Source organism: Pieris brassicae, chromosome 6 (genome assembly GCF_905147105.1).
Source record: "Pieris brassicae chromosome 6, ilPieBrab1.1, whole genome shotgun sequence".
NCBI lineage: Eukaryota > Metazoa > Arthropoda > Insecta > Lepidoptera > Pieridae > Pieris > Pieris brassicae.
In genome coordinates this window covers 6,481,400-6,507,935 of record NC_059670.1, presented here as the reverse complement: position 1 = coordinate 6,507,935, position 26,536 = coordinate 6,481,400, and the positions used below count along the sequence as shown (strand labels likewise).

At 33.1% G+C, this 26,536-nt stretch overlaps 2 protein-coding genes across 12 annotated transcripts in view; one reads left to right on the top strand and one right to left on the bottom strand.

Moving 5' to 3' along the window:
* LOC123710580 overlaps positions 1-1,918 on the top strand; it is a 61,382-nt gene extending 59,464 nt beyond the window's left edge. The window contains exons 8-10 of the mRNA XM_045662573.1: positions 364-595; positions 806-921; positions 1,304-1,918. Coding sequence (XP_045518529.1) covers positions 364-595; positions 806-921; positions 1,304-1,636 — 681 coding nt within the window. The 3' untranslated portion in view covers positions 1,637-1,918. The remainder of the gene's footprint in view (positions 1-363; positions 596-805; positions 922-1,303) is intronic.
* LOC123710581 lies at positions 335-10,107 on the bottom strand. 11 transcript variants are annotated; one of them, XR_006753848.1, is made up of 11 exons: positions 10,056-10,104; positions 9,168-9,260; positions 8,979-9,089; positions 8,142-8,250; positions 7,265-7,407; positions 6,285-6,371; positions 5,454-5,536; positions 5,190-5,306; positions 4,337-4,457; positions 790-919; positions 335-434 (listed from the first exon to the last, which is right to left on the bottom strand). XR_006753848.1 is itself a non-coding variant. In XM_045662577.1 (10 exons), the coding sequence occupies exons 1-9, from the start codon at positions 10,102-10,104 to the stop codon at positions 4,338-4,340; spliced, it is 912 nt and encodes a 303-aa protein (XP_045518533.1). In that variant the 5' UTR covers position 10,105; the 3' UTR covers positions 3,169-3,828; position 4,337. The 11 variants fall into 11 exon arrangements, 10 of the variants coding, with proteins under 10 accessions (XP_045518533.1, XP_045518532.1, XP_045518530.1 ...); XM_045662577.1 differs by lacking the exons at positions 335-434; positions 790-919 and adding an exon at positions 3,169-3,828 and having other exon boundaries at positions 10,056-10,105; XM_045662576.1 differs by lacking the exons at positions 335-434; positions 790-919 and adding an exon at positions 3,859-4,068.
* Positions 10,108-26,536: the final 16,429 nt, after the last annotated feature.

Here is a 26,536-nt window from a genome sequence, read left to right as displayed (position 1 = left end):
GTCTGTCGATCCCAAAGCTTGCTCTATTATTGCACAGTGTGGCTTATCAGCATCGTAATACAGCGAGAAATGCTGCCAACCAGTACCAAATCAATATTTAAAATGTATTCATTACTCTTTTGAATATACATACATATACAGTATGTTCATTTCGAAAGCCCCTGATATCTTTAAAGTTACCTTAAGTTACGCAAGAGCTGGGCCAGTCACAAAGAATTTGTTATTACCTAAAACGAGCACACAATGCACATAATACTAATTTTAAATGGTAAAAATAAACAATATTTATTTTTAAAGTAAAATATTATTTTTTACAGCATTTAATTTATATTCGGCTAATGATTATTTCTGATTTCATTATAGGTTGGCATAAGCACCCTTGGTCCTGGTTGTTCTTTACCATCCCGATTCATCCTGCTCTCCCCATACGTTCCCTGGATAGAGAGAAACTTATTTACATTCACAAGTCGGCGTAACAATGAGCTAAACAAAAGCGATACAGTAACTGAAAACCCGTTTTTAAGTGAAACAATTGACAAAGAAGACGACTTTGTTATATCAAAGTTCAGCGATTCTAGCATGGTTATGAGAACAAGTACGTATAAAAACTGCGTATTCAATTGTTTTTTTTTAAATATAAAATTAAATTAAAATATTTAATCACTTTTGAAGAGATTTAATATTACGCTTCATGAATTAGATGTATATTAAGAAGGTACATCGCAATTTCTTATCAGTGCCAGGCATTTTTTAATCATCAAGCTCGACTATATAAACCAACATTCATACCAATTCTGATTTATAGATTTATCCAATGTGGTAGATAAACATGGAGAATGTTCTAACATTGACGGTGAGGTCATGTACAGGGAAGAGGGACGCGTTGAAGCCAGTGGACACACTGCAACTGGGACCTATGCTGTAAACATTATTTTTACTCTTTTAAACGTTAATTGCATTTGTTATATAGGATTAAAATATGTGACCTAGTCTAAAATAAAATAAAAATTCGGAACAAATTTACACACCGAATTGTATTTTCGGTTCACAACTTCGATTTTTTTGAACTTTATGAAATTTTATCTGTCTAATAAAACTTTTTTAAGATCAAAACTGTTTTTATAAATATTATTTGACCGTTTTTAAAGCGAATGTTTTTTTGTTCAAAACGCCCGTGGAGTAAAGCTAGTCATCTTAATATTTTACCAGTTATACCAGTTCGATTATATAGCGTTTGTGTGTATCTCTGTGTATTATAACCCAAGGGCAATAGAAAATACTAAATCTATTTTTAATTTTCCAGGTTTCCCTGTACGACATATTTTACAATAAAATCACGTGTGTAATGATCCGTGTCTCCTGCAGCAAACGTACGCCAAGCAAACTGTGGTACGACACCGGTTTTCACCAGGAAGACGTAGATCGGCTCATAAAAACGGCCCCCATATTCAAATGGAACCAGACCGTACCCCCAAAAATCATTTATAAAATAGACTCGTACGCAAAATACGAGAAATACAGCACAGTGAACGTCATTTTCAAGTTTGAGTTTACAAATAAAGCGAAGATTTTCATTGATTTTTACGCTAGAAGATCCAGTACAACAATGATACCTATACCAGATTACATGGATTAAATTAATTTATATAAATGTCTTTGCCTAAAGTTGTGTCTGAAAATAAGCACACATGCAACTTAGCTTTTCAAGTGGTTTCTGATATATTCACTGCCACAAAGCTGCTGCATGGCCGGCTTTCAGTGGGTACGCTGTATTATTAAAGAACCCTTACAAAGATTACTAAAAGCTTGAGCCCTAAAGGCTCAGGCATAACGCAACGAGTCGTCAAGCTCGAGATGCTTGGCTGCACGATGTTCCGCGAATGTTGTTTTTGATGTCTGATGGCCGTCATTCCTTTAATCTAGCATCTACTATAGAAAATCATAGCAATCAATACACCATGTTTTGAATAATCATTGTGCGTATTTGATAGCGAATATTATTTAAATATACTAATTATATTCCAACCTACTGGCACATAATAAGGTAGAATATTTATTGTTCCAATTTGAATTTTAACTAAAACGTTACGAAGATGTTTTAAAAGCTCGATTGATATACATCAACGAGTCATAACTATGCTAACACAATTTGTGTTCGAACATAATTATAGCAAGATGAAAAAAGTTACGGGGTAACTTGTTTTACATTTAAATTTTTGTGTTTTCCCTGTAAGCATATTGGATTTTGATTTTGTGGATAGCGTAATTGCAGCTGAACGTAAACATATATTTATTTAAGCTACTCGCTAAGGCCAATTAGCTAAAGATAGCATATTAAAAGCAATTAATTCTCTTTGGTATAATGTAAAGGATTACTTGATCCAAGGTTAAAGCCAGTTCTCATTCCAAAATTAACTTATTATAATTTGGTCTGAAAACGTAAGCATAGTTCGTATCATATTAAAACAGCACACAATAACCTGTTGTTTTGTCTTAAAGATATTTTAACGTTTAAGGTTCGCGCAGTTCTAGCACATTAGAAAAGATAGAAAGTTATCTGTTGCCGTCTCATGTTAATATTAATTTTAATTCGTGTCGACATGTCTCTTAAGCTATTTGAAGTACCCACGGAGAGAATTACGAGAGAATTACATTTGAATTATTAAAACAGCTTTTATAATTAAGTTCTTTTGCAAATAATGTACACATTGTATAAAATACAATGGTGATACAGGGAACACCCGAGACTAGGATACTATAATAAAAGTGCCTCGAGCAAAACTTCGACAAGCGATCGAGTTTGTAGAACGATGCTTTGAAAAAGATAAATACAGCGAGTTAGTTCGATCAGTGTTGCTTTTGTTTTGTTAATGTTTTTAAATAAAGCCTTACCTCTGTTCTGTTAAAGTTAATTTAAATAATAATACAATAATTAAGATTAAAATATATTAAACATTTTCTCTTGTAATTTTAATAGTGGTCGCGACTTTAAAAGTATTTAAAAAATGCTTTGGTACTTATGTTATTAGAATAAGGAATAATATATCAATTTTTATTATGAGCAATAGGTTTTTATTATGGGCAATAGGTAAAGAATATTGTCAATACTTTATATATTATTTAAACTAATATACCTATGTGTAAAAGTTTATTGCCATACATAAAAATATGTGTCCCACGCTCCTCATTTAGTGAGAACTATATTTTAGGAGCCTGACATTACATTATATTGTAACAATTTTGCGATAAGTGCTTATTGTATAGACTATGGATGGTCTTGGAAATCGTGGTACAACAAAGAAATAATTTCCATACCACAGATATAGCATAAGCATAGACAAGCACATTGTATGACAGACTTACTACACAGATAGACTCTTTAATTTTGAAATACACAGGTTAACCTCCCTCAAAGACGATAAGGTCACAGACAATTTAACTACACCAATTCAGGTAAAACTTAATTACCCAATCCAAGGGTTAATCTGGAGGCTGAAAATAACCATTTTGAAAACGATTTCATTTTGATAATGTTGGCTTATTCATGGTACTTTAACTTTGAACCCTATAACCACTTTTATTAATTAACTTTAATAGTATAATAAATTAGGTAGTTTATGTAGTGTATATGTATATATATTTTAATCTTAGAGGTAACTAATAATTTCAAATCTGTATAATTCAAATCACACCTCGTAAAATATACTCGTTAATTTACCTACTTTGTATTTAAAGTCGGTTAGAAAGTACAGTAATTAAATGCTGTAAAAATAATTAGAACTTAGGATTTATATGGAGAACTCTTGCCGTTATACGAATAGCAGATCGCTGAAAATTTAATTAAAACAGAGTTTATATACGGGTTTATTAGTATTAAATGTATACTTAACATTTGAAATATTATTACATCATTTTAGAGCCCCCAATTATTTCATTGTAAGAGTTTTGCGTAATGACAACATCACCTTATATCATTTTGACGCGACAGGATATTGCGTGCTGACTACCTCACCTGCATTCTTTTCTATTCTGGTGCTTGGACGCGACAGCCGTGTGATCGATAATCTTCTATGGATTTGATTTCTAAATTAAATGTCCTTCCTATCGTCAAGTATATATCGTGGGTTTTTCCAGATAGTATTAAAAACAATGCATTTTATCAGTAATACATTGTTTTTTCTACAAGGGATAGACAATATAGGAGTTCCTATTGGAATTTCTGTATAGGGCCAGTTTGATGGAAACTTAGTTAACGTATTTTTATTCTAATATGTTAAGGATTATGAGAGGCAGAATTTATGAGTTTAAATAAATATTTTGATTTGCACATATTTACTTCATTTTTCGTATCTGGCTATAATAAGGTCTGTGGCAGCTGTAAACCAATTGAGGTATGGATAGATATCCAAAAATCTAACTGGTCCTCTGCAACTTGGGCCACGTAAACCAAAGCCAATCTGTAAATAAATATCATGCAAAAGTGGATTAGGTTAGTGTGATTATACTATATTTTAAAAGACATTTAACAAATAAAAATTAAAAGCAAAAACAGATTCTGAAAGATTAATAATAATAAATAATCAATGGCGCTACAACCTTTTTAGGTCTGGGCCTCAGATTTCTGTATATGTTTCATGATCGTTTGTCAATTGAATAGGCAAGTAGGTGATCAGCCCTCTGTGCCTGACACACACCGTCGACTTTTTAACTTTCGGTCTGAGGCAAGCCGGTTTCCTCACGATGTTTTCCTTCACCGTTCGAGCTAATGTTAAATGCGCACATAGAAAGAAAATCCATTGGTGCACAGCCGGGGATCGAACCTACGACCTCAGGGATGAGAGTCGCACGCTGAAGCTGGCTAGGTCAACACTGCTATTTTTAATTTTTGAAAGATTACGTGTACTTATTCTATAATTTTTTGAAAAAAAAAATGGACAACCTTATCCGGCAATAACTAAAAAAAACATTAAAAACTGTTATGTAAACTATGAAAAAAACATTTCTTGACGTCTTAGTAAGGTATTTATTACCTACTACTTGGTTATATTGACCTGTGGCACACAAGTTCTTTAATGTATTTTGTGTACTTGTAGGAAATAAAAATTATTTAATACAAGAAGGCTATTTCGTTTTCAATGTGCCAATGTATATACGCTAAAACGTAGGTACTTTAACTCAAGATTACACACCAAAGTCCATGTACCGGTTGAATTCGAGGCGAATACCATTCCATTCTCCCAATCACAATTTTTTGTATTATACATTGCAAAGCCACACTGATATTGCGGCAAGGATTCTTGTGCTAGCTGAAATTTTACTATCAATGTTATGGCTGTCGCTAGAACTGCACATTAAAAAACCGCAAGGCGCTGCTTCAATAAGTGTCAAGAATTTAATTAAAAGGTTTTGTCACGATATAGTATTTATAACTATTTCTGAGTTAACATACATACATTGGCCCTATTGTAAAACTCCTCACATAATGGCCGGGTGACATATTGCATTTTGAATACAACTTTCTCCAATAATTTATTTTCTGAAACAATATTTTAGGAATTCATCAGCTGTTATCATCATTGTTCAGCAGCTGTTAGGTTTGATGACGTAGGAGAGATAGAGAAGTTGGGTCTGTCGGGAGACATAGGCCTCTGTTATTCCAAATTAAAATATAGAAATAAAAATTTCGTTGACTGTTGCCTGTGGTACAGTTTATGCACCGGCAACGTTTCGTTCAATTGTCAAATACAGATGCATTTTTAGGTTAGACGTCGGTCTATACAATATATTGTTGTGGTTTCAAACTATATAGTAGAAAAAGAAAAAAAATAAAATGTACCCGTCCTTCCTAGGGGAGATAGGTCTCCCCAACACCTATCACATTATAGATAAAATTTAGTATTGAATCCGATCCGTTCATAATAAACAACCCCTGTAGTATTCATTCAAATACTTTGTTCTTTGTAATAATGACTACAAAGAGAATTTTTGTCAATGATTTACGCAATTTCTAGCTGCTCCCACGAACTTTGTTTCGCCTTAAAATATTTTTTACTTAGCCTACCGTTTTAGTAGCTACATACCAACATATTGAACATAGAGACGGTTTGCTTTGCGGAATAAAAATCCAAGTATTAAATAAAACTATTGAACTATGATTTTTTTTCATTTATCTTTCAATTTTCATGAGTTCAAGAAATAAATTTAAATTACACGAGTTGGTCCAGTCGTCTTGCGCTTAGCAACATGTTTTGCGATTAAATTTTATTTATATATATAGAACATACCATCTGTATAACCCAATGCATACAAATTCGTTGACGTATTGTACATATAGTTCGGCCAACATATTGGTTTCAAATTCCGATTTTTGTCTGAAAACATTAAGAGCATCACTATCTTACTTTAATATCAGGTTTTCATTATTGGGAAAGCCTCTCAGAATATTACTTTTCTCGCTTCAATGATTTGTCGAACTTTTTTTATATGCACTTTTACCTTTTTTTAATTTTCTATTTCCTCTTTAGTATTTTATTGCATTTTCTGGCATCATCCATGGCGTTTGAATATGATGTGATAGTTACATTTAATTTGTTTTATTTATAAGGAATAACAATTTATCATCGTCACGTTGAGCTTAATGTTCTTAAAATATTAATCTTAATATCTCATAATAACATTTTAATATAATATTAATCACAATAATTAGAAGGAAGAGCGGGTCGAAACGTCAACGATCTATCGCTTCCCGAGCTGCTTGATCCCTTGGCGTTTCGTAGAGATGTAAGCTCACTCTGCATCTTCTACCGCATTGACCACGGAGAGTGTTTAAAGGAATTGTTCGGATTAACACCTGCAGCGGAGTGTCATCATCAGGTAGAATACGAAATTCCACCTGTATCACCTCGACGACCGACGGCCTAGGTTTAAGAAAAGAGCCAATTCTTAAAAGGCCGGCAACGCACTCTCTTAACGTAGCCCTCTGGCATTGAGAGTGTCCAAAGGCGGCGGTATCACTTATCTTTAAGAGCCCGTTTGCCCAATGGTCTATAAAAAATATCACTATATCACACTTTATTCACGTACAAACTTATTGTTTATCTACGCTTAAATAATTAATAAATAATATGACCCAGCCTTTCAGCATTATTCTGTCTTTGAAGTCTTATTTAGTTTTAAAGACAGCAGGAAAAGACGAAGGGAAATCTCACATAAAACCTGAACCTCTGTTTGCTAACATTAGACGAAGAAAGAGGTTTAATCTTACCATGAAAAATATTTACAATTAATTCCAATAACGCTATAGAATTATATGTTTCAAATTCGTATTCCGGATGTGTCATCACGTCGTGGATTCTATAGTACACCGGTGTTTTATTCGTTGTTATAAACATCGCTTTACTATCTGTCCTATAAGAGAATATAACAGATATGATAGTTTTAAGTACCTTTAAGTATGTATAAGCAAGGTTTTTCTTTTTAAGAATTTATAGAAATAGACTTGTCTCATTTCGTCACAGTGAACATGTCGCAGCCAACTAGTTTAATAGGCCGTTCAATTATCAGCCTAGGCTCTTAACAAAACAGCGCCGTTAAACTGGCTACGACATGCATACAATTGGATGGAAAGAAACGAAATACTAAATTTTATGAGTAAGAGGTTTGGACTTGGTACATACATTTTTGGCACAGAAGATAGAGAATTAAGAAAGATCTTAATCTGTGAGCATATTTATTTTTCTATTTCTGTGTATTAGAATTTCGTAATAGGTAGGTAAATTAAACCTGTTTATAGATATATGTACAAATTCAGACCCTGGTCTTGATTTTTTCATATTTGTACCGTTATAAATTCGACTGAATATTCAGCTCTCCTATAACAGGTACAGCATGTAATTGTACTCCTGTATTATTCTCAGTCTATTACTTCCAATAGCAAAAGCGATACTGATTTGATGGACTTATTCAATCATGGAATGGGCCAGATTGGACTGAAGCTTGTTGCCAAATAATAATAACAAGATTAATTTCAGCTCTTCTTCTGGGCTGGATATGCCATTCATAGAACGTTTACAATGCATGACATCTAGTCATTGTTTTCCTAGATCTTCAAGGTTACGCGTATAGAAAATATTATGACTTACTTAAGAACGTGTTTAGACACTCTGTTGACATCCCCCGAATTGGCTATAGCGAAGTTGGTCTTTACTAATAGTATACCAGTCACAGCCGTTTGGAATAATGTACCTTTATCTGCAAATAAATCAATATTATCGCCGTTTTAAAACAGTAAGTTTTAGGTCTAGACTTCGGAATCTTTTTTAGATCTATTACATACGGAAATTAGATCTATTACATATCTAGGCAAAACAATCAAAGTTTAGCCCAGAAATCTTACCATTCTTTTAGCAGAGTACACGTGACGTATTGGACGAAAATTGGCAATATAGTCACTTACTTACTCTACATATTTAATAGATCTAATAGAAAAGGCGGAGTTCTTATGTATATGCAGTATAGTTTTAATTCAATACAATGTAATCAAAATGCTAGTTTTTCTCTGGTGCTCTGCTGGTAAGTGCCCTGCTAACTTCAGAGACTCCACTGAAACGGACACCAATGTAATTAAAAAAAAACAGCGATAATTAATGATGTAATGTGTAAACATTACACAAACAAAACTTGAAAATACTACGCTAAATCAATTAAATAATATAAATGTTGGAGTAAAATGTCGTATTTCTATTTTATTAGTTATGTCTTTGTCATTAATACATTATGTTTGTATTTTTTAATTAATGTAAGTGTTTAATCCTGGGTACCTAGCCTGGACCGAATCTCTTAGATTATTAATGGAAACCTGTCTCATTCCTTCGTTGGGCACAATCGGGTGAAGGATAATAATGAAGGCCCTGTTTATGCCGTTACAATACTTTAAAAATTTTAATGTCTTTTCATTTTGATTAATCTAAACAACTAACGTATATGTACTCGTAGAACTCCCAGCCAGGGCAAGTTGCCATTTTCGCCAATATTTCCTTCGTTTAAGGCAACATTTGACTTATCACAGCTTGAATCACTTTTTGAAATAGCTAGATCGTAACATAAAATTAAATATTATAATTTACAGTAAAAAAACTTTTAAAAAATTAAACAAAAATTATTTGTACCGAAATCACTCAAGAAGTAAACGAAAATGAAGTAATTATTTAATTTCATTGTGTAAAGATTAAAATTTTCTAGACGCGTATTTAAGTTTCTGGCTTACGACTAGATTGTTATGTATTTTATTGTGAACAATGTTTTTTAATTATCATTTAGACTTCTAAAAATGACGCGGCGCTTCCTGACCGTTTTACCGACCGTGAGTCTAATTTGATTAGCACCATCTAGTCTCAGAGAATACTGTTGTGACTGTTTTGATTACTAGATACGAGTGAAAATCGTATTATCTCATGTATACTCTCATGATCATAAGTAAGATGAAAAAGTTGTAATAATTACGTGATGCAATGAAAGTGACTTAAAATAATCTTATTATAATAATTATAAAAAATACAAGAATTATACCAATGGATGCAAATCTTGAGTTACACAGAAGAGAAGGATTTAATGGTTGTTATTGTATAACATTACCGACACCTACACATACACAAACATTATCTAGCATTCATATAATAAACGTAATTATTTATTTATCACCATACTAGATACAAGTAATTTGTACTGACTTAAAAGGTTGTATATTATTTTAGCTATTATATCATACAAAATAAATTATTTCGAATTTGAAAGACTGAGCCATCGAATTAGTACATAAATATTAGCTTTTTTAATATTATATCATAAAAATGCAGTTTCTAAGCAAACATTTTTTTTATTACTCAGCAGTACTAATTCGCTTATAACTAACTAACATAGATATATGTTGTCTCAGAGACTAGATAGCGCTATTAAAATTAGACTTACTGTCGGTAAAACGGTCAGGAAGTGCCATCTTGTCAAGTGTAAATGTCTAAATAAAAATTCAAAAACATCGTCTATGATAAAATATTTACAATCTAATCGTAGTGTAGTTTCGTTTTGTAATGTGTATAATTGTTTCATTTTATGTTTTTAGTTAGCGAAATTTTATGTTAGTATTCTGAGATTGAATTCACGTCGATTTATAGCGATCGTAAATAGTGTTTGTTATCGGTGATGAATTTAAAAGAAAACAGAATACTAGACGGGCTCGGATTACTTGACTTGGAGACAGCTGTTTTATTCCACTTGGAACCACAATATTTTCATATCTATTGTAGTATCCTCCACATGTAGCAGTGTTCCTCTAGTGGCTACAGCGTGCGACTCTAATCCTTGAGGTCGTAGGTTCAAACCCCAGCTGTGAACCAAAGGACTTTATATTTGCGCAATTAACATCGTGAGAAAACCAGCCATAGAAAAAAATAAGCACGAAACAGAGATCTGAGGGCCAGAAAAGATGACTGATTGACACGCTGTACTTAAGCAGGGAATTTATTTATATTTTCAATTAAAATATGCTCACTTTTTATAGGTTATAAATATTTAGTGTAGATTACTTCATGATATATTATAAATCTCACACACAAATAGCCATATATGTAATTAGATGTTGTTTTAGCATAGAGACATAGCGATTTGATTTTACTTCTTATAAAAAATACTACACTAAGACGTAATAAAACACAAAGAAAACAAGGACACATAAAATGTAAACCTTCTTCTTCAAAAAAAATTTTTGTAGCCCCACTCCCCTATCTCTAAAAACCTTAAAAAATTAAATGTATAAAGTTTATCAATATCTTTTACACTCTTCGAGATGTAGACCACCGCATGAAGGCGGTTTTCAATTTATCGGGTATTTTTGTTATACATTTAGTTAAGCGTATATTAAAGTGCAAAGTGCAAGATAGTCCCTAATTTAGTAGACATGCAAGCGATAGTCAGTGCGGTCCTCGTTACTCGAATACTTGCTTTTGTTTCACGAAACTTGTTACTTGCCCCGAACAAGAAACCTTTTCAAGAACCTTTTAATCTTTCGTATTATGTCAAAACGTAAAAAATAGACTCATACCTAATGCACTGTATCCAATTAGAAAAAGGTTGATAGAAGATATAAAAGCGTTAGCAGGATGCTTTTTGTAGCAAGAATTTTGATATTGAAGGAGTTAAGATAACGAGTAACAAGAAAAAAATGTATAGAACACATTTATAGCGGACTCGACAGACCTTGTCCTGCATCCTATTTCAAGCAATTACGATATTAAACAAAGTATCAAGTACCGACTGCAGCGCCATCTGGCGAACTGATTTGTGAATCTTAACCATACAGCTGTTTAAGAGCAGTTCAGTAACGTACACGCATCTTTATATATATAATTCTACTGTACTTTACTACCATTTTTAAAGATTGGTAATAAATGGACTTTTTATAACTATTGTTATGCACTGTATGTTTGAATTTAAAATAAATATGAAAGTATTTATTGCGGTTGTATGAAATAATTTTAAATTAAAAGGTATAGATAGAAAACCAAGTAATTTTGTTGTAGAGTTTAATAAAAAAAATATTGGAGAACAAAATCATGCCTTTATATTTATTCTACATAATTTCACTAGTAGGACAAATTATAACTTTACTGTGAGGTACTGTACTGTTCCTGAACCTATAATAGGACATAAATAGCGTTTAGAAATAAGTCGATACAATATTTGGCTTCTTCGCCGTATTTGTCGCAGGTGTGAAGTTTTATTTTAAATAAAAAATAATACATTTAATCTACAATTCTTAAAAGATGAGACATTGATATGTTACTGTTATGCGAGGTCATTACCCCGACAACTTTTGATTTGAGGAAATTTTAAAATTAGAATGCACATCACAGCAGGTGTTATAGTAACCATATACGCGATTTTTAACAAGACTGTTATATTACGAAACTTGAATTGTGCGTGACTGTACTTACAAAAGTTATACTAAATTATAGACTCAAGAGTTTTTAGATGGAATGTACTAAATGTTTGTCTAGCTATAGTACTATTGCATGGACTTGTTTCCAAAGTGGTAATTGCGTCTCAAAGATGGCTTTAACTAATAAGATAATCGGACTGAAATCTATGTAATATAGTTTTAAGCGAGTCGGATTTAGAGTATAGTTTAAAGTCAGTATGGCTTATAGTAAATGGTTTTCCGAATGCATTTTAATTGGTTGAGTTTACTTTAAATTAGCAGAGCAAAGGAGACGCAGATTTTTTTTAATAAATTATCTTTGATCAAAGACACAATTTAACACTGCCATATATTTTTTTTTTTTATGAGGTGAAAATGCGCTTGCGCAGGCCCGCGCCAAGGATTACGAGCTTGACGCGGGGACTGTGGGGCTGGGTCTATACTCAAATCCCTCTGCTATTCAGAGGGGTAGCGAGACCCCACCCACTAAAAACACCTCAGCCCTTCACACGCCGTAAGATGGGCCCTCGGGGTTCGCCAGGCCACCCAAGAAACACTGCCATCTACTCTAACTTAAGACAAATCAATAATTAAAACTAACCTAATTTACTTAAAAGGATATTTAACATAAGTGTCCAATAACACTTCTTACACTCTACGAAAGGGAAGACACTCTGTTCCAGTGTACTATTTTTTATCCACTTTCCACTAATTCCCACTTGACTAACCAGCACTGACACTAATTCACTTCGAATGGATTCCTTTTCGAGTAGTAGAATAAAACAAATTGTTCACTACGCTTTACCTTTCCTCATATTATACTCTTAGTCTGAATCCTTCAAATCCAAGACCTAGTTTTCTTGGTCGATAACTGAAGAAATTCCACCAGCTCCTTGCCCGTTGTAATAAATATACCTTAGGTCTGTTTGCGCAGCTATTCCGTACCTATCTATATTTTATATTATAATGTATTCTATCAATATTCTATAGGTTTAATGATTCTTCACATGTTGCCATTTTAATACAATTTATACTACTGATGGTGTTATTCTGTGGCTAACTAATAGCATATAATGGTTATTTATATATGAACATACCACAAACTGGTGATTATATCGTGAATTATTGCCTATGCTAGCCAGTACTGAAATAAAGTGTAGTAATTTATCTCTTATAAATTAAATTTGGTTTCATACATACAAAGCATAAAATCACTCTCCATTGGTGTATCTATGTAAATAATAAACATTAAGTCTCATAACCCAACAGTGGGGCCATTTTTTTTTATATCAGGCTCAAACGCATATGCTGAGTACAACGAAAATTTTGTTGAAATAGTCGTATCTATGACCAGTAAGTTATACGCTAAATGCATTAAAGTTGAAGGAGATATTGAGTTAATAATACCCAAGTGGCCTTTATTGGGCCAGAGTGCTGCAGAATCTTGGTGGCGACAATTCTTCTGTTACACACGTCGTCGCAGTTTTGGTATCATGTGGTCAGTTTTGGTATTAGGTTGCGAAGGAAGGAAGGTGCTGCTCTTCCTCGTAACCTAAGCATCCTCGACCAGTCTAACCCCAGACTTGGCTGAAGGCCCAGTTGTATATACCCTTAGCGGTCAGAATAACTTCATTAGAGAGATTCAGGGTATGACGACATCATGATTTGTAGGCGCAGATTGTAGGTTCACTATGTTTTCCTTTGTTTAAGGAACTATTAAATGCGCAGATAAAGAAACCGGCACACATCCGAGGTTCAAATATACCAATTCATAAAAGGATGGCAACGCACTTGCGAGACCTCTCGCAAAGCGTCACTTTACATCAAGTCACCTGTTACATAAATAAAAAATGTGTGTGTGTACTTGTGTACACACGTAGGAAGTGAAACTTCTTTATGACCATATTTTTCGAAAAATGATCTACTATCTACCAACTTTACATAAATTGGTTACAGAAGATAAAGTTTAACAAAAGGCTTTTATTATTATTGACATGAATACGAATAATACAATTATTTCATTTTCCCGTATTTTTAATAGGATTATTACAGAATTTCATTAATTGTAATAAAATTATTACTGTCATTGTTATCGTTATTATATATTTTTGTTATTTCACTTCGTATCTCTTCGATTCAACCGTGGTAGGGACCAAAGAAAGATGACGCGTAACGGAAAAATGTGACACGTAACCGAAATATGTGAAGGTAAATATTTTTACAACAGAGATAAAGAAGTTTCACTTCAAAAAGCCCAGCCTTTTTTTTAAAGCCGTTAAAAATTGGCATTAATCTTCTCTTTGGAAGTGGTCAAACTGCATTATATTTTAACCAAAAATTCTTTTGTTTTCATATTCAACATGATTTTTTTCGTTATGTCAACGTATCAACAATTTGCATTCTAAACCATTCGCCCAGACCAAGGGCAGATAGCGATCATGGCCCTGCTGAACCTAAATGTCTAGATTCTTAACTAAATTGCATATTGTTGTGTCTATCTGGCTTAAAGCTACTTATACGCGTGCGATTTTATAGCTTTTATTTTAAAAGCTATATCATAGTTTTTAGCTGTGGTATGTTTGAAGCATCTGAGAAAGCGTTTACCTAAAATGAGTTTTGGATAAGTCTCACCTTTCAGTTAAGGTTAAAATCCTCATAGTACATATAAAATGATCAATCTTTAATATAAATCAAATCAAATTAAGTACACGGTCTTCAGTATCATCATCAGTATTACAAGTTCTTTCAAGTTTCATTAACCTAAACATAATTATAATATAATTCTTTTTTTAGTTTTTGTTACTTTTCTTAATTAAAAAAAGTAGACCAAACACCTCAAAATCTAGTGTCAAGTAAATTAAAAACGCTACCACATCGCTTTGAAAATTCGTTAATCTACTATTAAACTAAAATTATAAGAGTATGAGTTTTGAAATAGTTTTGCGACAATGCGTCTAAAAACTCGTACAAGTGTAAAATCTTTCATTAAACAATTTCCTTACTTGACTTAATTTGACATAAATGTAGATTCATTAATATTTATTAGTTAAGACCACACTAGTGCTAGGTCCACTGGACTGGCTGGATCAATGGTATTTTTTTAAATTTTATTTCTGAACTCTGAGGAAGGTCTTTATGAAAATAATTGCATGGACAATCTTAAAAACTAGTTGTATTTCGGAAAAGCAATTTTCTATAGGGTAGCACACCAAAATGTTCCATATTATATGTGTTTAGTAGCTAAAAGCGAAGTTCGCGGGGGCAGGTAGTATAGTAATAAAATAAAATTATACTTACAAAAAACAAACAATAGACCATCAAGAATCGAATTTCAAAAATATCGAACAAACAAAATTGAATGGTTCTGCTCAACCACGTTAATTATGATATCATACATCAACCCTACAATAGTATTAAATCGTTAAAATCAAAGGCGGGTCTCTGTGGCCGGAGATAAATAAAAATAATTCATACAAATGGATCGTATTATTACCACATTATTCAAAATCTCAGCCCTCAAAGGAAGTATTAAGTGTCAAACATATTAGTTACGAGTTTGGGTGCTGTGCATGCGTCCATTAAATCACGACACGTCATTTTTTTAAATTAAAATAGTTACCACTTTTCATTACTATTTATATTTTAAACACATTACACAGGTTTAGAATATTTTGAACACATTTACTATGTAAATTAATAGATAATTTAAAAAAGTAGTTATTAGCTTGAAAATAATGTGAATAAAAAATTATACATCGTAATATTGTAGTTTTACTAATATGAATTCATTCTCATAGCGCAGTAGTGTAAATGTACCGAATGTCAGTAAGATGAATAGCACAAGAGATGACGCGAGTCCCGCCGTCCAGCGGGCTCTGAGGCCCCCAATACATATCATGAAGATATTTCCGGAGTAGACGCCAGGAATAATTAAACAAATTGTCTTATTAGGAAAGGGGAAATTAGACACTCCCCTGCTTCTTTGCTTCTTGGTCACAGATTTGCCTAAACGCGTAGTGGGTTGGACATTAAAAAAAAAATCTAATAATCCTATATATATATTTTAAAAAAATTCAACATTTCTCTTTTTTACTCTTAGTAAAGTTAAGATAAGCAAAACAGTTATTATTTTGATATTTATTATATGGGGATGAGATTATTTATCGTAAATTAAATTAGTAATTAATCCTAACAATTTACCGAAATACCTAGTAAATTAAAAACTTTGTCTAAAACCTATAAAAATTCCATCATAAAGGTATTTCTTCGAATGTTTCCAGGCGTTCTTGAAGTTGATAATATTCCGAGCTTAAAACCTTTAAATAGTTTATCTTTCCGATTACCATCAAAAGCCGTAGTGTAATGAAAACACACACTTACAACAATAGGTCATTGAAATATACTCCAAGACCAACATGGGTGTCCTATACGCTTTAAAATCTAATCACCACTTACAATATACCTGCTCCAGATTATCATTGAATATCTCCATCAAGCTTCAAGTGTACTGATTATGAGTAAAGCTGGATGAACTACTTCGGAATTTCTGAATGAATTTAAAGAGATATTTTTAAGCAGATTGAAAGCTCTGCTCTTAATAGAAAACGACTCACTTTGATAGGAATGATTGTATCTTTGAAAGATATCAATAATGTTTCATATATAAGGAAGAGTATACAGTAATACCCCGGACTTACGCGATAGGTGGGACTGAGCGCTATCCGCGTAAGTCGAATTCGCGTTAGTCGGGGTACAATTTTACATATAAAGACATACAAAATATGTTTAATTGGGACTGGAGACTAAATAAAACAATAATTTAGGAATAATAAGTATCTAATTCTAGCTACTATGACAAACTATATTAATAGAGTGTATAAACAGAATCCGAAGTTATTTTGATTTAGGAGGTTTCATAAATTGTAACAAAGTCTTCTCCCGTAATATCTTCTCGTAGCATCCTAGTAATTGTTTTATTCCATGTTTTGTAACAAAAACGCGCTCGTCATTGGAGTCTATGCTTTTCAACATTGTTAACCGTTTTTCAATCGAACTGAGGGCTTCTGTCAAGTTTCCCTTGACTTTGACTACGCGGCGTTCAAACAAAAACCGAGTAGACGAGAAAATTAAATCGCGTAACTCCGAATTCTCGTAAGTCGAGGTAGCGTAAGTCGGGGTATTACTGTACTCAGTACTAAAGGTGTAGGTAATATGTATCACTAGACCGCCACTATGTGTAACCAGCTGCCCACTCAAATAATTTCCAAAGAAGTCCATCTAGAAAAGAGGGAGCCCTCTGGCAATGTGGCACACATGTGGGTATCAATTAACATGAGGTATGTTGCCCGTTTGCCCCCAGTTATAAAAAAATATATAAGGTAATCTGTGCGTACTTTTATGGGTAGTATATAACCTATATTGATAAACTTTGCCTATATACCACTAGGTAATCAAACGGAAGGTTTATGAATATACCAAGCTGGAGCAGCGGCAGTCGATCCCTGGTCCTTGACAAAGATATATCTCTTTCTTTTTTTCTAATTTCAATTTTTTTTAGATAATTTAAAAACCGATAAATAGTACCTACGCTTGTCGGGTAGAGACGACGGGAGAGTGCCTCTGTTGAAATATTTGTTATTGAAGGTAATAAAGGATTTAAGTTCTAAAACTGCTATATTGAATTATCGTGAAATTGTCGCGGTGATATAGTATACAAGTTTTCGTTTGTTTTCACATCGTATGCAGTGTCTGTCATTGGACTATAGATGCTATTTATTGCAATCAAAAACAGATGCCACTAGGTTTTTCGTTTTGGTAGAACTTTACTTTATGAGCAACGTTTACTGTTACACTTAGCCTAAGATTTAAAAACGAGACCTATGAACTTTGGCTCCCGTCTTTTAAAATAATTTTTGTCGTACGGTAGTCAGACTTAGTCTGAATCTTATACTAAAGTACTATATACACCATATATTGATTGGTGTATATAATTTATTGCATGATAACTTCCTTTAACATTTAAACAAGGCTACGGAAAAAGTTAGTCAACAAAATGCGGTATTATCTCTAAAAGGCTGTATCGATTTTTCAACACGATGTCGATAAAATTTTGACCCGTTTTATTCTAGTAATGATTCTTTTGTATCTTCAGTGTTTTTTGTATCCATTATGTCCTGTGGGTAGATGTCGTAAACATGTCATCGGGACGATTATAGAATTCCGAGGAACTTTGGAGTCTAGGAGCTTCTCTTTCCACTCATTTGGTTATTAAAAAAATACAGAAATCAAAATGCATCATTATTATAAACTTATAATTATTAAAAATTAGTAAAATAATACATAGCTTCAATCCGGTAAAAAAGTGTTTTCTTTCAATGTGTAAAAGCTAAGTTAACAAACGACTAAACTATGATAAATATTAATATTAACACACTAAAATAAAATAATTTAAATTTTTATTGCAACGGTCCATCCATTTTTATTACGTTTATACATAGATATTAAGTTAGGTGTTTTACATACAAATTGCAAAATCTATGAAGTATGGCACTCATGCCGACAGTGACAACAGCGATCATTGATCAAGTTAGATATTTTTTTATTACTATGGTATGGTATGGTTAATGGACTCATTTTCCCCACTTAGACTCATAAGTACTCGTTGTGCGTTAAGTCCTGGCTAATTTAGCGAGCCTTCCAGAAGCATAGAAGTCTCCTGGGCACTTCACAGGCTTCACGGAGTGACCTCACTGTTCTGACGATTTTTGTACGTTATACGTTTTGTAGTCATATCATAATAGTCAATTTTTATATTTATTTATCAAATTATTAAAATATATTATTACATAATCAAATAAATATTAATTACAATCTTATTCAAACAATTATTAATATTTTTTTTCCAAAAATAGGATATTAATTATGATATAGTTAGCTCTTAGGCTAATCAGGCTAGAGATCATGTTAAACCCTTCGATATTGTTAACCGTGATTTATTGAGACTACACGCTTAACGTATTTTATTTTCGTGGATTTTGCTAAGATATTACTATCAGAAGATTTCATGCAATTCATTGTATGTATTAATGCCAAAAAAGTCCAAAAAATCTGTGTCTATGTGTCCAATAATGAAATATCTAAAATAAGTGGTTTTAGAAATTTTATATATTTTTTGACAACCTTTGAATACGCTAGATAACGTTAAGGAATTGTGACCACAGAAAGGTGAAATCACAACATTGATATTGAAAATGTGCATTCCAAATGTTTTACACGAGTAAACCACCTACAATAAAGTTTCCTAACAAATTTTATTGATTAAATTAAATAACATATCCTTCGTAACTTTCTTCAATACCAAAAGGAATCTATAACATTCCATCCTAAGCTTTCTTTAATGATTCATGTGTCAAACAAACGTCTGATCGATTTTGAATCATTATTGCAACATCGCTAACGTAATATATTGACTTTAGTCGTTTATTTATTAAATCAAAAGTCCTTTTTAAGTTCTCAGATTCTTTAATTTGTCACAGTTCCAAGGCTAAATTAGTCTCCAAAAAGCTTGGTGTGTAAGGCGACACGGTACACTACTCCGGGTCACCGCTTGCAACTGTGTTAAGCGCAAATTCGACCCAACATTAAATACTGTTTTCACCTCTTGTCGGAAGCATACGGAGTGTGCGTGGCGGCGTACCATTTGAAATCATCGCACGTAGGGCGGTTCGTATAGTCGACAACCCTGCTCTTACCTATCGGCTAAATCCTTTAGTCCTCAGTATCTTCTGCTGCATTTATCGTGGGGAGTTCTCTAAAGAATTATATATACCCTCGGCTGAATTCCAAAATCGGACATCAAGGCAGAATGCGAAATTCCATACTATTGACCTTGACGCCTGTCGTTCCATTGCGATTTGAAAAGCACTTTCCGCTACGCTCACTTCTTTGTGAACCAGCTGCCTGTATAAGTATTTTCGTCCCGATACGACTTAGGGGCCTTCAAGAGAAGAGCTGAAAAGTTGGCAACAAATTCCCTTTGCGCCGGTGTTGTAGGTATCCATGGGCGGCGGTAATCATTATTTTTAAAGTGATCGTTTGCCTCCTGTCCTCTAAAAAAGCGTAATCAATATTATTACTGATTTCCCATGTGTATACATGAGATATAATTCATATATTATATACAAAGTGTACGGAAAATTAATGCGTTCTAGTAGTCACTAGGTAGTGTGGTGGTACCTATATCTGTGGTCATCAAAACGTGTCATGATACAACGCTGAAACAATTTATCCCCAAGGTTATATTCTATAAAACATACACTAGATCATTACGCCAATAGATCATTTCAAAATTATCGATCATTAAAGCGTCATCGAGTCAACGTGATCATAATTTCTAAACTACGTATCATTATTCGTATTTTATTGCGCACACTGGTGATAAATTGCATTGGATTATTTTAATACTATTAATACTAAGAAATGAGTCAGTAATAGCTTTGTACACATGTAACAGAGTAATTTTACGGTTAATATTTTTGATATGAGATTATTATTCAGTAACAGAACATTTATAACATCTTTTTTATATGGATTTATTCTTTTTTTTTTGCCGGTTTGCCCATTATATAAAAAATAAATAAATTTGTGCGTTCTACTATGGGTACTGTAAACTATATTGATAACCTTTGCCTATATAGCGCTAGGTAATCAAACGGAAGGCTTATGAATATACCAAGCAGGAGCAGAGGCAGTCGATTCCTGGTCCATGACAAAGATAAATCTCTATTTTCTCTATTTATAATTTTTTTTTTTTTAGATAATGTCGGATTAAGATGGGAGAGTGCCTATTTTGAAATATCTGTTATTGAAAGTAAAAAAAGATAAAAGTACTATAACTACTTATATTGAACTGTCATGAAATAGTTTCGGTTATTTTATTTATTTTACGCTTGTTCGTGAATAGTTAAACGATAGGAATAATGAGTTAATATTTTTGATATGAGATTATTATTCACTACCAGAACATTCAGAAAAATCTTTCTATATAGGTTTATTATTTTTATTCAGATTTCATTTGTTTATAAAATCTGTGAACCAATTGTAGCATATTCCACGATTATCATTTTCGCATTATCGCTGTGAGCTCTACCTAAATGAAACCTGAAAGAGACTCCACCTCGTTTGCAGAAAATTTCAGTCGTATAATTTAATAGCATTTTTTTATAGAAAACTTATATCCTCTTTAACGACCTAGCTACGATTCAGGACGTAACCTGCTTACAAACAAAAAGAATATCATTACAGGCAAAGACAAGGCTTTTCGACTTAAGGTACCTTAACCTCATGGGCCAAAATCGGGAAGTCAAGGAAGTATACCTAAGCGCTAGTGGTTGTATACCAAGGTTGGCCCAGATACCGCTGGATCGACAGAATGAAGGAACACTGCTGCAGCTACTGAGGCGAAGTGGCACGGCGTAGGTTGCGGCGAAAGAGTGATTGTTGAAGCCAGTTAATTTGGATCTTTTAGAGCCAAAAACTTCCCATACGTACACATTCTATAATAATAATAGACTGTTTCTCCCAAGGATGTTAAAATGATGTTTTCTATGCAGATCTGACATTGACCCATACTACCTCTCTTACTCATAGTTTCGCAGAGTTATAATTTATATATTCGAGTATTAAATCACAAATGTATTGTAAGAAATCTGTTAGAATGCTGAATGAGGCAATCGGGCAAGAGGCTCACCTGATGTTAAGTGATACTGCCACCCATGGACACTCACAAAGTCAGAAGGCTCGCAAGTGCGTTGCCGGCTGTGCTTGGCTGTTGTTATTTGTTGGTTGTGCATTTAGTTTTTAATGTTATTTTGAATGGTAGATTTGTTTAAAACATTTCAATGAACTACGATAGTTCTTACCAAATTGAGTGAAGTTGAAGATGTTGACGGCGAATCTGTGGTGCAATCAGTTCAACATTGGTACTTGGCCTCGAACTTATTAATTCTTGATTCAATTATTTTCCTAATAAACAATGAATGTAAGATTTCTTCGCAGTATCCTGCCACCAGTACATAGAAGCTTAATCTTATAATTAATTCGAAAATAGCTCAGCACGATTTAACTAATATTTAACGATTTCAATACCCATAAAAACAACTTTAACCAACTATTTAACGCCTTTCATAATAATCCTGAAATCACGAATATCGTAAAATTCTACGACGGTATTTAACTTTTGAGGTATTTGTATAATCTTATGATTGAAGGTTTGTGCAATGCCTTAGGATAGCGACGGTTGGAATTTCCATTCATTCTAGTAAAAATGAAAGCCTACAAATTATCCTACACGTACAGAAACCACATTACGCATTTAATTATTATTTTAAATTTAAAAGAAAAACATAATTATATATAGACCTTTTTTCTTTTAAAGACAGGGGCTAAACAAACTAGATGTTCACCTGATGTTAAGTGATAGAGCCCATGAACAATCACAATGCCAGAGGGCTCGTTGGAGCGTTGCCGGCCTTTTAAGAATTGGCACCAACTATGTGGACTCTGCCTTAAAAACGACGGACGTCGTTTTTGTATCTGCCCGACGTCCGATGCTGCAGGTATTAATTCGAACAACTCCACTGAACAGTCTTCGACCGACTGATCAATTCTTTCTTGTATATGCCTACATTTCTCTAGTGTTTCGAACGTTTGAAAGCATGCGTTTAGGTTCAAATCGCAGGTGGGCTTGAGCAATTAAAACGCCCATCCACCATCCATCTTAGCTTATGCTATATGGAACACATTTACTCCTGCTAATTTCACTCACACTACAATATTTCATTTGTAGAGATAAAAGACTTTTTGAAAGATGCAAACGCGGTATACAAACAAGTCAAGACAAGGCGCTTCACAGTTCACATGGCTCAGATACTGACTGGGCACGGCTTTTGACACTATTTACACAGATTCAAACCAAGCCCTGCGTGCGAGTTTGACGAAAAAGGTTTACTGTCCGACTTTCGAAAGGGCCGGGTGCTGGAAAAAAGCTGCAAAAATTCTGCAATAGAATTGTCAAATATAGTCAGTAAGATCGATAGCACAAGAGGTGACGCGCCTATCGCACAAAATATCATGAGGATATCTTCAGAGTCATCGTCCTGCCTGGCGGGACAACCCAAAGCGCACCAGATCTAGTTTAAGCAAATTAAGTCCCTTTTTAGGAAAACGATTAACTTTAAAAAAGGCCAAAGATCTGTCTGATCGCGTGCGTCATTGCAAGTCCTATAAAAAAATAGATAGCCAACAGCGTTTTAGTATAATTTTCTAAAAAAATTGTTCTTAATTCTTTAACGATATTTACCTACGTTTAGTATATTTAAATAAGTCAATAAAAATCCATTCAAATAAATATTTAATTAATGGAATCCGCAATTGTGAAAGGCTCATAAACTTGAAACTACTTATTTAGCGCTCAACCAATGCGTCTATTGAGGTGGGTGGATGAAATATTACCAGATGTCCTATTTGGCATGAACTCGCTATTTTACGTTGTGTTCTGAAAATTTTTATCTAAGATATTTCGCTAAATTAACGTCATCTCAACTGCATTTGTTAACTTTTATGCGTTTGCGCGAAAGTATGTTCCAAATTCTTTCCAAATCGTAACTTAAAATTTTAAAATAAAATACATCATTGGCGCTACTACCTTTTCAGGTACGGACTCAGATTTTTTGTATCCGTTTCATGATCGTTTGTCAATCTAATAGGCAAGTGGCTGATCAGCCTCTTGTGCCTGACACCCACCGTCGTTATTTTGGGTCTAAGGTAAGCCGGTTTCCTCTCGTTGTTTTCCTTCACCGTTCGAGCGAATGTTAAATGCGCACATCGACAGAAAGTATATTGGTCCACAGCCGGGGTTCGAATCTACGACCTCAGGGACGAGAGTCGCAGTTGAAGCCACTAGGCCAACACTGCTCACTATTATTTACAATATTGAATGTAAAAATATTCACTTAAAAGCATTTTGGTTTTGATATATTTTATTAAAACTGTATTATTTGTTAACACTGTGGCATTAATAGTACATATATGTACAGCCCGTTGTCTCCTTCCCTAAAATATGGTGACTGGTCGGACTTGAATTCCTGTATGCGGTGATGTTATTATTCCGACTAAGTATTTGTGTATTGTTCCTACGAGAATGTAAGTGCGTGCTACTATTTCACCATGCCTGTTGATGATAAAGGACAAGTCTTTTTTTAAATAGTAATTAACTTTTAATTAATAATTACTTAATATACATTACAAACATATTGTAAAACAAAAAAATTGGCGATTAAAAAGTGGCGGAGAGTTTATTGCCAGTTCTTCTCGTCCGTTCTATGCCCCTGATTTGAGTACTGGCAGTAAATCTACATTTAGAAGCATTTAGCATTTAATATGTATTTCCTTATTGACGGTCATAAGAGTACATTGTGTGCCCTAAATGAATAAATGATTTTGAATTGAATTTGAAATTCTGACATAAATTACTAAGCAGGCTACGAGCAGCAAGCGAGCCTATCCTCTCAAGAAACCCTAGTATGCAAAATGCATACATAAACAAACTAGCAAAAAGTATATTAGAAGTAACAATATAGACTTATACAAAATAAAAATCGAATGTTAAGAATCATGAATTACAATTAATCCTGGGTACCAAATTACTCTAAAAATAATATAATTACAAAGGATATGAACAGATGAAAAGGTTACAGTTAAGAGATGTTTACGTAGAAGACGTTAGAGTGGTAGCTAATATGGGATCGAGGATCTTTTACTTTATCATTAAAATAATATATAGTTGAGTTAAGTGTAATGATACGAATACCAGCTAATAATGACAAAGTACAAAAAGTTTAAAATAGATTAAAGTTTACGAGTCTTAAGGCGATAATAGGCAGTGTTTAGCCAACGTATTGGCCTGCTATATTAATACTGGTTTATTACTGCTATTTTAAGATAGCTGAGAATAAGAGGAATAATTACTACGATCTGAATTCCGCAGTTTCTTTCCTCTGCGTAATTATGAAATCTCAGTGAAATGTGATTAACACTTTAAATTTATTTCAGTCTTCTGTGCCTACGAAATGGAAATATTTTCTATATAGTTCAAATATGTACCTAGTATGACTCTAGAAGCGACGTTAAAAAAATCAACTAGTAGCATACCAGAAATCACTGGTGACGTTATAAAAATATGAAGAATACAAAAAATATAAATCGAAAAACTAAGGCGAAAATCAAAAATTATAGAGGACTTACATTTACCCTAAAAAAGAAGTAGCAACGAGCGGGCATAAAACAATATATACAGAAATAAGATAGATATTAGACTGAAAAGGAGTTAGGGGATGAAGGAGAAGATGGCGCCCTAGAAAAAGGTGGATAGAAGATATTAAAACGTTAGCAGGAAGCGAATGGATGTGGTGGTGCTAAAAGAAATTAGTATAACAACTTCCAATAAAAAAGGGAATTTGTAAAAATTGGAAATAAACTTTATTATTATTATGACTCCAGGTGCTCCATTATAACGTTCTTTTAGAATGCGTTATAACGTGTAACATATAATAGTGTGTGTTTACTTGACGTTGAATTCGATACACCCATGCGATATCAATAGTACAGACAGCAGAAACCTTAGAAAACAATTATTTACTAATAGGGAAAGTCAAAACTAAATATATATATCGGTAAATAGTTACAAAGTAAATACACAATAAATCAAGTGATTTATTTATAAGTTCTAAATATCTAGAAAATATGACCTTACAAATTTTACACTCATACAAATTATATTACATATGGAACACAACTTACAAAATTTAGAAAATAATATGGAAACACTAAAACTAAACCTAAATACTGAAACCTCATTAAGAGAACAAGCAAGGTATGGGGAAAGACTGTTATGAAATATATCTATATGTTTATGAATGATACTAATTAAATACTTGTATGAGTGCGACACCCAGCGGGAAAAGTACCGTAAATGAGTTTAATATATGGAGTTTTACTTAAAGGAAAATTTATTTAAAGTAACAAAACTGATTGAAACATTTTATTTTTAAATATGTATGTATATATTATTTAGCGTAATTTCCGTCCAGATGCCATTGAATATCCACGGTGTGCCACCTAAAATCATTAAAAAAATAAAGTGAGAATTCAATCTCAACTGTAATCTTATTTATTGTTGTATATGTTATATGGGAAAAAATAAATAAATAATTGGTTGATTGATTGATTGGTCTACAGTATTTCTAGTACAATTAAGACCACAATATAATCGAAACGTCTTTTGTTGTTGTTATTTCGCGTTTTGTTGTACATTGTCACTCGCCAGTTTATTTTAACTTAATATAAAGTAGGAGCAAGTGTAGTGTTGGCCTAATGGTTTCAGCGTGTGAATTTCAACCGAGATTTAGGCGCAGAAGACTGAACTACTCTCCTTTTAAAATGTGTAGCTTAGACCTAGTACGTTGTAGCGTTATATAACGTATCAACGCCAGTATCAAATCAATATTT